General features: G+C 51.8%; 2 protein-coding genes across 2 annotated transcripts; one reads left to right on the top strand and one right to left on the bottom strand.

The window, feature by feature from the left end:
* Nucleotides 1–6,043: 6,043 nt before the first annotated feature.
* On the top strand, nt 6,044–8,656 carry LAJ45_09017 (uncharacterized protein; the record flags this gene model as incomplete). The annotated part of the gene is made up of 2 exons (XM_046118564.1): nt 6,044–8,556; nt 8,626–8,656. 2 exons carry the CDS (start codon nt 6,044–6,046, stop codon nt 8,654–8,656), a joined length of 2,544 nt encoding a protein of 847 aa, XP_045968241.1.
* A 1,441-nt stretch (nt 8,657–10,097) lies between these two features.
* Nucleotides 10,098–10,857, bottom strand: LAJ45_09016 (uncharacterized protein; the record flags this gene model as incomplete). The annotated part of the gene is made up of 3 exons (XM_046118563.1): nt 10,098–10,266; nt 10,342–10,578; nt 10,634–10,857. 3 exons carry the CDS (start codon nt 10,855–10,857, stop codon nt 10,098–10,100), a joined length of 630 nt encoding a protein of 209 aa, XP_045968240.1.
* Nucleotides 10,858–13,314: the final 2,457 nt, after the last annotated feature.

The following is a 13,314-nucleotide window of genomic DNA, read 5'->3' as shown; positions in this document are numbered from 1 at the left end:
CACTCCTCAATTTTTGCAGAGAACCTGTATGCCGATCATAATGATTACAATACTTAAAGTCCTGCATCAGGCTACAAAACCCTGGTCCCGATAAACTCTGGGATTGGGCGGGTTCGGGAATAATTGGTCAATTACCGAGATATACAATGTGCTTCCATCTACTAGGTGTCCTGTTAGGGTACAGCTGACCGCTTAGCCCTTAACCCCCAAAACCCTGAGGGCCTTTTGCAGCTCGGCACGAGACCACACCAACCCCAAATGCAGCATCCGACCACTATCACCTCCAACGCTCATAAAAACACCAACAGCATAACCAAACCAACGCATCACCATCCCCATTTCATCTTATGAGAGAATAAAATTCTTCACCACATCGTCAACACCGAGTGATATCTCGAGATGCGGCGATCAAAGATGGTGGTACAAAGCCCACCCAATGAACGCAGGATGATGAAATAATGGCTGTCTCAGTTACTCCTATGGAAACGACCTATCACCTAGTAGGAATTGAGATAATGGCAGCCAATTAGGACGCCCCCCATTCGCCGCCGCCGGCCATGGGCGGGATAGTGATGTTTGGTTGAGCGGGTGATAGGGATTGCCAAGGTCCATATGCATTTAGTTACTTTACTGGGTATGTACTCCCCAGATATCTCTCGCTTTATGGACTTCAACTGACTCGAAATAAGCAAAAATAGGGTCAACATACAGTGCCCGTCAAGCAGCCCCCCCCCCCCCCAACATCCAGTACCTACACCTCAAGACCAAAACAGTTAAAAACAAAAACAAAAAACAAGACAACACGGCTTAACCGCCTCGTATCAAGAAAACCAAAATAGTATCGACGCAGGGTAATTATAGACGGTGCGCCGATCCATGTCAGTGATACACTAGAGTACCAACAATCTTCGTATCACGCCAACTGACGCTGTCAAAGGCATGGTCCTAATATCAAAGATCCAGTTTTGCCAAATGTCTACGGCTGGCGGAATAAGAAATTATGGTTCGCCCTGTGCTCTTCTCTGGCGGTTTCCATATCTACAGATATGTAAGTAGTTATTTGGTTCGATTCATAACAAGTCTCATTACTAACTCCGACAATGAAGTGATACCCGGCGCCAACTGCTCCCAACGAGGGCACCATGTAGTCATGAGAGACTTCTCGGAAGAAAACCGGGTCCTCCAATATGTCCTCCAATACGTGGTTGGACCCCTGTAGCACTATTCACTGGAGTACTTCAATCGTCCACTCCCCCCGTATATGTAGGAGCGGGAGCACGTCCCAGGATAACCAGGCTTGTTCGCAAGATGAAAGAGTATTCCGTGCCGATAGAGGTATCAAGAGCTGGGGGGTGTCTCTCAAGACACTATTGGCATCAAGGCAGTATCTCGCCCATGGTTCAATGCCACGGCGAACCAACTTTCGGTAAGATTACAAAGGGCGATGATCTGCGCAGATGCAACAAACACACACCCTCTTGATCTCCGTCTTGGAAAAAAAAACATCAACCCATTCGTTCGTGGATTAAAGCAATTGGGCCACCCGAGCCTTTTTTCTGCTCCTCAATCATGATTCTGCTGGTTCTGACTAGGCTAGTCATGTTCTGAATCGGCGATGGTACCAGTGGATTGTATGTATATGCCCAGTGTATCTTCCAGTGGTAGTTGGCAACAATACATACTGGAACGCTCGGTCCAGCACGAGTATACGAGATAGGGCGACACCCACCACCACTAGCTACAACCACTACAACCACCCACGCCCCAAAGCAGATATCAGCCAGGCTCGGGCCACCAGTCGAGCCGAGTCTTGCCAGTCAGGCCGGATGTCAAACGGCATACCATCCTCCAATCCACGGATACGAGTCATTTCTGATGAGCCCCGCGAGCTCCATTCGTGGATCGTGGCAATTGGCCCATTGCGTCTGCCCAATTAGTAAGATGCATCCAATATCGATGGCCTTCCTTCATCCTATGTCTGCCTGGGCCAGCCAGATACATATTCCTTAGATAGATAATGCCCATCACATCACATCATAGCAACGTTTCCTAATGGTTCGCTGGCAAACGCCCCGGCGGAACCCTATTCGATGTGGCTCTGCTTGTATTACGGCACAGCGCAAGGAATGCCGAGGGAGAAGTTAGATATGGAGAATTCCGGGAGCATCCTTTGACTGACATCTCCCGATATCGATACGGACTGCCTGTTTGCCTAGAATATGTAGATTAGATATTAGCAGCAGAGGAACTAAGGGGAAGCGGTAAGCTGGCGATCATCAGTATTCGAACAAGCGCAGAGGATGAAGAAGACAAAGAGGATGATGGAGAAGAAGATGGAAAATGCACCTGCCATGTGAAGTAAGGTAAGGTAAGGCCAGCTTGATTCCCGTTGTCGATGCATGTAGGATGTAGGACCGAATCGCTGGCCGACATACATTATACATTGCTCCATGTAGTATATCCGGTGTGGGTGATTTTAACTTTTGACGTTTTCGGACCCATGCCGTTGTGCGAAGAAGTGCGTGGTTTGTAGTCGTTGGATCCATAGTTCTTTATAGCAGACCCCCCTCCCAGAAGGTGTATATTGGCTCACGATGAGATGTTCGCCAGGGATGTGGAGAGTAAAGTAGAGTACCATACAACCTATCTGCAACTCGAGTGTGGGCAAGCTTCAGGCAAGGCGGACATGACTCCGGGGGCGGGGGGACCGGGGAGGGGGTCTCGCTTATGAGAGTCTATGGAATTATCCAGCATTCCCTCAAAAATGCAATATAAAAAAAAAGTTCCATCATGGCCCGAGATCGAAACACTCCGAGCCCCCCCCGGCAAAGTCACGTCACGCAACAACCTGCCAAGTAGCGTGACATACATAAAACATCGATCTCTACTTGCTAGCCGGCCATGGTCTCACAAACTTTTGGGTTCCGGGAAGAAGAGGCGGTGTTTGCTACAAGGCTACTGCTGCACTTTTCTCATTGCTTGACCTTCCCTACCCTCGTCAGCGGGCCCGGGCTAGGGTTTCTTGAATTCCTACTTTACTGATCCACCACTTACTAGTGCCATAGAGCAATACTACTGTCAACGGTACGTTTATTGCCGACTTCCTTCACACGCACCCCAGAAAAAAATAAAAATAAAAATAATAAAAACAATAACGCCCCCCCCCCCCCCCCCCAAAACGAGCGAGCGGTAAAAAAAAAAAAACTTGAAATGAGGCTCTGAGTAATATCAAATGTTTCATCAACCCCTCCAGTCAGTCACTAGCTAGTGGTGAGAGCTAGAGGTTGTAGGCAACAGCAAACGCGGCGGCGGATAAACGCGCAACCTACTTTACTCTTTCTTACCTACCTTGTAAAAAAATCTTTTTTTTTCCCACTCACTCCCTCTCTCGTTTCCCCGCACTAGTGCTACAGTCATACAGTGTAGGTAGGTATATACGTCTGTCTGTTATCGATAATAGTGGGGTAAGTAAGCATAGAGGCAAGCATAGAGAGAGACAAGCTGGCAAGCAAGCACTCAAGCACTCACAACACCCCACCTAGCTAACCCTTCGATCTCGCCGCAGATATAGTAGGTAGGGTATGTAGCTGGGGTACATGTACAATACTCACATGTACGCTGTACGCTGTACGCTGTCCCCATCTTTGCTCGTCACCTGTTTTCTCGCACCCCTCCACCTCCATGCCTGGCTGGCCGACGTTGATGTTGGTAAGAAAGAGCTCAAGCCAGCTGAACTACGTCACAGCTCATATTCATGTTGGAGTGGTCCCTCTACTGGACTACCCGCTGCTATGGCTCTGCTGTGCTTCCCCCTTCAGGCGAAACAGTTTGACAAGGCTCGGGGGAAAAAGCAACTGAGGGGGGCCAAAAGGCGCGCGCGCGCGCGGGAAGAGGGAAGAGAAAGTGCAGTTTCACTATGTATATAAAAATCTTTTGGGAGGGAGCCGTTTAAGTTTCTCGAGATGGATGGATCATGGATGGCATGGATGGATGGATGGATGGATGGATGGGTATGGAGGGGAACAACAGCGGAATGACACGCGAAAGAGAAAATTGGAGTGGAGTGGAGTGGAGTGTGGAGTAGAGTGCAGTGCAGTGCAGTGGAGAGAGAGTGAAAAGGCGGCCAGCCGGGGGTTGTGCTGTCATGGTGGGTGGGTGAGTGCGGACTTGAGGGGCCTGTAGATACTCTGCGTACAATACCGTACCACTCTACCGTACCATACCGTGCTCTGCTCTACTGTGAACTGTGAGAATGGGTACCTACATAGCATAACCCAACCTGTCCACGGCCACCGTTGCTGTCGTCGTCGTCGTCGTCGTCGTCGCCGCACACAGTCCAGGGAGTCAGGTCAGTCAGTCAGTCTAGTGGGTGAGCTCGTAACACGTGTTTAGTTCTCCAACTGGCCCATTCTGTCTGGCTGGCTGTGCAAAAAAAATCTAATTTCCCCCCCCTCCCCCCTCCCCCCTCCCCCCGCCTTCCCCTTCCCCCTTTGCGTGCTGCTGGGCAGCATCATCATCATCGTGCACGCTCGTTCATTCTCGAGTGTAATAGTGGGTGAGTGATGCTCAGAGACAGAGGTGTAGTAGAGAGACACAGAGAGAGAAAAGAGAGACATGACGTTAGTGCGGCTGCTTACCGCTGACCCCAGGAAGGAGGGGCAAACAAGAAAGAAAAAAAAAAGAAAAAAGTTGTACCTTGCCGTAGCTGTTGGAGCCGTACTCTAGCCGGTGGTGCGGTGCGGAAGCAAGGGTCTCGCTCAGCAAAGAACTTCCTTAGAGTGGTAGTAGAGATGGGGCCCTACGTTACGCTACGCCACCCCGCTCACGGTAGAGGCGAGGTAGACTGAGGTATGATGATGGGGGATCGCTGGAAGGTAATAAAACTCCGCTGGAGGACAGCGCCCAATAGATAGTGGGCATTGGGGAGGAAGGGTGACCATCGACATCACGGTGCATTTCGGCGGAGAGGTAGGCAGGCTGGGCTAGGTAGTTAACGTTTCCTTTTTTTTTTTTTTTTTTTCGATTTTGGGAGGGTCGGTCACAGCTGGTGATGGTTGAGAGATCCAGAGAGAAGGATACCTGTCTGTAGCAGTAGTACTGTACTAGCGGAGGTATGTAGCTAGTAAAGCAGCATGGGTCACAGAATTAACACAATTTCACTTGTGAACAGCGATGGTGATGAGGGGAGACGAAGGTCGAATAGATTTCGAGCATTCTCTGGCGTAGTAAATAGATCAGCACCATCATCCCCTCTCTCTGCCTCTTTGAGTGAGGGTCTTTCTCATTCATCCATCCATCCATCTCTCTTCCCCCGCTCGACGTGGCACATCGCACAAATCATCTCCCATACGACCATTCGACGCTCCGATACAGCAGCAGCCTGCAATTGCTGCTGCTACTGCAGTATCTCAGGCAGGTATCTCAGATATCTAGATACATACTGCTACTGCCACATGAACTAGCTACTGCCACTAGAGTATTACTATTACTATCCTACTATCCTACATACATACATATCTATCCTCCACTTCTGCTTCTCCGTCACGGCAATTCAAGCGAAACCCCTCATCACTGCTCCTCAATCCCCATAATCATTATCACATTCCGCCCAATAGCCATCCTTCCTCTTCGCAACCAACCAGAGCAATCCTTTCCTCACATACATACACACTACCACTGCTTGCATATTCATACATATCTATCCCCACCCTCCCGTCTTTTTATCGTTCTTCTTCCTCTTCCTCTTCCTCTTCCTCTTCCTCTTCTCTTCCTTCCCCTCTCCATCATCATCATCACCATCCATCACCACTACCATCACCAGCATCAGCATCAGCATCTCTCAGTGCAGCCTCATCGCTTTGTCTCGCTAGAGGTCTTTTTTTGCACCGTTGTCGCTATTTATCTATCGTGACAGCTGTGTTTTTCTACTTGCTGCTGCTATTGCAATCGCCACATAGTATTTCCTCTGCTGTTGTTTCGTTGTGCGTGTTTTGTTGCAACACCCCCCAACATCTCGTGATACAAACCCCTCTCTAGCCCCGCAATGGCGAATCGACGAGGTCAATCACCCGCGTCACGCCAACGATACGGAATGGATCCGCACCGGGCGTCAACCGGCTCGCTCCACCGCCCCCCGCCGGAGAGCATGTACTATAACGGCCCCCCCATGGCCCCCGCGCCTCCCGCCCCCGGCCCGCCCCACGGCCACCACAACAGGCCCTATTCCGGCCCCCACTCACCACAGGACAGCACCGAGGATCTGCACTACGGGTACCCCCCCCACCCCCAGTCGGTGCCGCAAACCCCCGCCTACGCACCACAGCAGCCTTCTCCAGGGGGCGGTGTGGCAAGCTGGATGGGCATGAGTGGCCCCCCGATGCCTGGCAGGATGGGCACAGGCGGCCCCGCACCCCCTCCCCAGCACATGGCCCCTGCCCCGGGGCCTCCGGGTCCGCCGCAGCAAGGGATGCGCGGCGGAATGGACCCGCACATGCACAACCGCATGAACAGCCTGAACAGACGGAACACGGAGAGGGAGGGCGAGAAGCCGCCACAGCGACCAAACGTGATCCACCAGCAGCAGCACCACTCCCAGCCGCCGCCACATACGCCACAGGGATACGACCACGGGCCGGAGTACGATTATCGGCCGCCTCGGCGTGGTCCCCAGACTTCCCGGTCTTCGTCACGCAGCCCGTCACCGCCGCCTGGGAGGGGCCCGTATATTGTGCCGAGCCAGAGCGGTGGTGGTCGCCCCCAGTCTACAGCTTACCATTCTAGCAGCAGCAACTTCTCGGGTGAGAGCTACGATATGAACTTTCCGATGGAGAGGCCGGTGGACAGGCAGCAGAGCTATGTTGTGCCCAACGCGAGTCAGCCTGGGAATGTCAGGGACCGGGAGTATCACCTTGGTGGTGGTGGGCGTCCACCTAGTGAGTTTAGGCGGGAGGGAACCGTGTACCACCCCAATAACCCGAGGCCTGTCCTTGGGGAGCAGCAGCGTCCGCGCCAGGTTAGGAGGGAGCGAAGTAGGTCGAGGGGGCCGCATCATGGTTTGGGAGTCACGGATTCTCAGGCTAGTGGAGACGGATCCGATGATTTCGAGGAGGTGTACCGCCCAGGTGCAAGGAAGGCGGCAAGCACTACTGAGAAGGGAGCTCTGGTGAGGGCCAGGTCACGGTCTGTGCCGGCGAGTGACTCGCGGGCAATGATTCCGCAGCCGCAGCCGCAGCCGCAGCCGCCGTCACGAGGCCGTCCCAGCTCGGAAACGTCAGGAAGCAGCAGCGATTCAGAGACAGAGCCGACTACTAGTCAAAGCAATATCAGGATTGAGTATGATGGAAGAACCATTGACATCAATTATAGCGGTAGCACTCGTGGGGGCAAGCCTCCGATTGGGAATATTACTATCAATACTACTTCCCGCTCTCACACACTGCCATTGAACTCTCCCATCAACCAGCGGGCAATTGCTGCGGCGCCATCGCGTGGTACCCCACCCCCTACTACTCAAGCTATCATGCCGCCACCTGCCACGGAGGCACCAGCACCGGCTCCCGCACCAGCTCCGCCAGCACCTGAAGCAGCACCGGCGCCCCCGGCCCCAGCCCCAGCACCAGCACCTCCCGCACCACCCCCACCATCAGTCATGATCCCACCGCCGCCACAACCAACTCCATACACCCTCCCACACGGTGTCGAGCCCGTGATCCTCCCACCGCCGCCTGCCCCGGGCGTTATTCCCCCAGCCCCGGGAACCATGGGACCGATGCAGGGAGCCATGATGCCGATCCGAAGACACACGGGCAGCGACGGCGGCTACGACGACCACGACTACCGCGACCGCGAACTCTACCGCATGGAAGCCCTCTCCCTCGATGGCCCCAACTCGCCCTACCGCGACGACCACCGCGGCCGCGACCGCGACATGGGCCCCCCCATGGGCGGCCCGCGCCCCCACAGCCGCCGCCGCCGCTCCGTAAGCCGCACACGCAAACCAGACGGCACCGAACACCGCTGGACAAAGATCAGCCGCGACATTGTCGCCCGCCGCGCCGTCGAGGTCATCGGCTACGACTTCAAGGAGCAGTCGGACTCAATCATGGTCTTCCAGGTCCTGGACGAGACCCAGATCGACGAGCTCATTGAGCTCTCAAACCGCATCCGGAACGGCGAGGTCCGCGTCATCCGCCGCGAACGATCAACTACCCGCGGAGGCGACGACGACAAGGAGCACCGCCACCGACGCAGACACTCGTCGCAGCACAGACACAGCCATAAGAGCCGCCCGAACTCGATCCACGGGTTTCCCAGCCCTGGTCCGGGGCCCGGGCCGTCGGCGAATAGGCCGCCGCCTGGAAAGCCGGCGCTTGTTAGTCCACCGGCGGTGCCACCCGCGCCGGAGCCGCCGCAAGTCGAGGCGCCCGCGCCACCGCCAGTGAGGCAGCCGTCGTCGGCGGGGGGAAGGAGGTTGCAGGAGAACCCGGAGCAGTCGGGGACGTATATTGGCTATACGAGGAATCCGCCGAGGAGTACGCAGGCGTCGGGACCTTATGGGTATGTTTAACCTTATTGTTTCTATTGTGGATTTGAGGAATATGTACTGATATATTTTTACTTTTACAGGAGTAGTAGACATGGTAGTGTTAAGAGATGAGATGCGATGCGATGAGTTGCGATGCGATGCGATGCGATGAGATGATGGGGGGTTTGTTGAAATGTGATGTGATAATGTGGTGATATTTTTTTTTTCTCTTTGGACTTTTTTTTTTTTGGCATCTCGGGATATTTTTTATCTTTTTTTTTATTGAAACATTCACTGTTTTGGGATCTTTATATGTTTCATTTTTATATGTGTGTTTTCGTCTTATGGTTATTACAAAAGTTGTTGGGCTTGCGTTAGCGTTACGATGTTACGTGCAAAAGAACAGCTTGATCCTTTGTTTTTTTTATGTTTACGTCTCTTTTTTTGGTTATCATCTCAGAATTTGGTGCATGCATGCATACAGACTAGAATTGGATTATAGTCTAGGGAGCGGGGGCGGTCCAGTCCAGTGCAGTCAAGCTTAACTAGCGACGACGACGAGTTTTCTTTTTTTCTTTTTTTCTTCATTTTTACATCTTGTAGCTCTACTCTACTTTCTTGTGGTTATGGTTCGGTTCTACTATGTATGTTGTCGATGATACCTTTTTTCTTGGTTTTTATGTTTGCTTTGTGTGGGGGAGAAGGGACTACTGGCTGGTTTTTTTTTTTTTCGGGGGTGTGGGAAGGGGGAAGGAGGGAAGGGCGAGAAATGATACCACTGCTTTAGCATATTCACGATACCTACTGATCTACGTATGTTCTTTTTTATTTTGCGCGCGTTGGAGGCCGTGATCTTCGACCGGGGGGGGGGGGGGGTGGTCACGTAGTGTGTAGTAGGTAGAGTGGTAGTGGGTTAGTAGAGTTGTAAGCAGTTAGTCGTTGTAGTAAAAAGGGCCATGTATGTACAACATCACCCTATCAAGCAATGGTGGGCATAAAAAAATAATACCGAACCAGGGTCACTCTGTCACGCTCTAACCACTCTCGATTATCTACACTCTCAGACTAAGGTCGTCCAGCTGCACAACCCCCTCGCGTCTGCCCGTTGCGGCAGCGGCTAGGCCGCATCAGACACGCTGCTATTAATAGTTGCGTGGTTGGCGCCTGCTTTGAGGTCGGGCACGTCCACATGTACCCCGAACAGCTGTCAATGTATGTAGTGTATTATGTTAGAGTATGTACTAGTTTTAGAGCACCTATTCTACTCTAGAGTACATAAGTACTCTTGCGTGCAGTGTCTCGTCTACTCTAGCTAGCTGGTAGACCATGATCAGAGTGCCGCTGCTGATGATTTGGCGGTTCTGGGCTAGCAATGTCCCAACAGTTTACTACACTCGTGCGCTTTTGGTGCTGTGCAGTGGTTATGGGAGAGAGGTGGCGGGGAACAGGGAGGAAAGAAGGAGAGAGGGGGTTGGTAGGGCGTGTATGTCGACTTCATGTAGAGAAGAGGGTACATAAACGACTACTATCCACTAGATACTCTAGTCTAGACTTTGTAGATTAGTACCAATGCTTAGTATTCACCACCAGGCGCTACTCTAGTAGACCTAATGCATAGTGTCAAGATGCGTCTCATCTGAAGATCCACTGAACTCGCCTGGTTACAAGCATGTACTGGCCGAGTAGCGGTACCGGCATGACTGGATTTGAGATCATATGCGATCACTCGTCCTACATGACTCCTTGATGCACATCCATATTAGCACATGCCGCTGCACAGATCGATCCGTAACGTAATGTAGCGGACATATACATACATATCGATTTCAATCAAAGTCGTGATGTGTGTATATGCAGGGGCCGCAGTACTAGTAATCCTGAAACCTCCGGAACTTAACGCAAGGCTTATATACATGTCAACTCCCATCGTGTAACGGTGATTATAGCGGGTCTTAAGAGTCGACGGCGGGTGGCGCTGGACTTGCAGCTGGCCAACTGGTCTGGAATGACACGGCTCATGAGAAGGCATGTATGAGGGCCGGGTCAGGGTGTGACTTGGCCGGGGTTAGCTTGTGCCGTACCGTATATGAGGCATGACGATGTACGTACCTACCATCTCGTGCTCTGTTACCGCCAACTAATAGCGCGTCGAATGGCGGCGGCTGTGGAAACACGCCGTTGCGCCCTCCCTGCTTGAAACCGTTGTGAGACTTCCTCCAGGTCTCAAGGATACACGCGCAGTACCAGTGACCTCCAAGAATAAGTAACTCGTCTCCGATATGTAGCCCTCGAGTCACGAGACAAGATATCTCACACCAACCACTATGATTCATGGATAGGCATATAGGGCTGATACGAGCCATGAAGTGATGCCTGGAGTCTGAGCCTCGCTGTATTTGTGCTGGCTGATCATGATGATATGTATTGATTCTCTTGTAACCACAACCGGTGTGGTTTTCTATCCAGCCAGATTTGAGAAGGCCATTTGGTCTCAATTCGATAGGTTATTTAGAAGCGAGACAGAATGTGCCTTTGTTAATGGTTGGAGAAGGAGGGAGGCCACCTTCTGCTCCTTTTATTTACCTGCGCGCTAAGAACACCTATCTCTGTGACGTTCTGGACACCTACGATATCATGTTCTGAACACCTACGATACGGTGTTCCGGACAGCTAGATATGATTCGTTAAGGGCAGAACCAACCCTAACCTTACGAAGGCACCCTAGCCTTGTGGATGATGTCCCACGCTCATGGCCGAGGGGCATATTCGGCCTCGTCTCAGGCAGGCCAGCTAATCCTTAGCTACGCCAGAGGCAGCGGATACATGTAACCAAGACTAAACTCACCGCCAAAGCCTCAGTGTTCCTTAAGCAAGCTTACGTACTCACCGAACCGACGTATGTACGCCACCACCGCGTGGCTTGCAGCCGCGCCGAACCCGGAGGCTTCTCCCATCCAATGAACATCCAGCGTGTATGAGTAAGCCAGCCACTGCCTATCACGATCCATCCTGTTTTTCTCTGTGCAGTCAGCAGCGTACTATAGAGAGCCCGAGTGATCCCGCGTGGCTCGGAGATAAGTGAGTGGGTTCTGGTTACATGTAGGGAGATGTGGTGATTGAGGTTGGTCGTTGCGCGTGGGCCGGGGTTACTCTGTTCCTGTGTGCTGCGCGTGTTCGGATACTGCGGTCTTCGGGTGGTAGGGCTGAGGCATGTATTCGTGGAATGGTGCTAGCTAGCTAGCACAATTTAACGTGAGCCTCTCAAATAGATGCATATGTAGTCCGTTATGACGTTTAAGGCATGTGTACCATAATATTCCAGCTCCGGTCTCTCATGAAAAAACTAATAAACTTACACAAGAATGTTCGTGAAATGTACTACTGATATCATCCGTAAGCAATGACCTCAATAATCACTCATTCAAGATGCCAACTCAGTAGCAGAGAAACCTTACATATACACCAGCTCTACCTCACGCCACCCAGATATATAGCTGGGCTGACACATCACTCCGCCCCAAGCCGGAAATGGGTACAGTGCCTCTATAGAGAACCCGCGTAATTAATAGTAGAATTCAGCAAAGGACGCCCATCATGTAATAGTTCGGTTATTCAGCATTTGTAATCGATTGTGGTCCGTAAGATTGGGGGTGGGGGTTGAACCCATTTAATCTAATCTAATCCTTATCTTTGGTGTAGGGTTAGGGATTTGAGAAGGTGCCACAGGCAGTTCAGTTCGTAACTCCACTTCAAATACAGCCTCAGGTTTATGAACTAAAGGGCCAGAAGCTTACTCCAGGCCTTTACCATATAAGGTCTTCCGAATCTAGAGTCGGTTTGTTTAGTAGCTCGGCGTAGTAAGGACTTGAGATAAACGCATTCGTCTCAGTGGTGCGTGACGACGAATCAGTACCTTGCGTTGTTTGTGGCGATGTCTTGTGGGAAGAGATTGCGGTTGCTAGTGGTGGTGATGGCTGGCGGTGATGGACGTAGTGGAGGTGGTAGTTGGTGTTAGGGCTGGATCGCGCTAGTGTTCGAGTGATATCGCATGACTTGCCCGACAATAACGGAATACAGATCGCACATCCACCACAGCCGGCGTGACCGCCGCATATACCATACCCACGCATATGCACACAAACACCAGATATCTTCCTTGATATATTTCAGCAGGCGAACATCACCGCCCTTCAACCTCATCCAAAAGACCCGCACCACCAGTCTTTACTCATGCCTTCTCATCCACACCCTGTCACGTCACAAGTATAATCATCAGCTCTCCATCGATACCTGGAGTCTTGATACAAGTCGGGCAAACTGATATGATACCCCGATCTTACCATGTTGTCCACCATAGCTATCCTCCTGTGCTAGCGCGAGGACGGGTGGCGTGCGAATCGGCCGAGATAAACAATAGGGTGCTATTCCTTCGCTACCCACTTTCCCGGTCCGTATTTCTGATGCGCCTCGCTAAAACAGTTATATTGGTGATGGTAGCGGCGACATTGGTGGGCGGACTCCAGAGGGTTAGGGTTTGAACCATCGAGTGATAGTGCATGACTTCCCCCATTGGTACAGATAACGATCCCTATATATATATCGTCAACCATGTCATCTCAAACACCAACCTCGCTTCTCGCTACCATGATAGTTTCGGCCATCTGGTCAATAATTTTCAATTGTCGCTGCGCCACTGTATGGGTATAAAGTGCGATACCTAGTGTTTTTAGACCGGTTGTAGTTTTCTTTACCTGCCTTTGTGCCTTTTATCCGGCCAGATGGAAGACGGG

The sequence above is a fragment of the Morchella importuna genome (genome assembly GCF_003444635.1).
Source record: "Morchella importuna strain M04M26 chromosome Unknown Morimp01GS033, whole genome shotgun sequence".
Lineage (NCBI taxonomy): Eukaryota > Fungi > Ascomycota > Pezizomycetes > Pezizales > Morchellaceae > Morchella > Morchella importuna.
The sequence above is the reverse complement of the archived record's forward strand: the minus strand, read 5'-3'. Positions and strand labels throughout refer to the sequence as shown.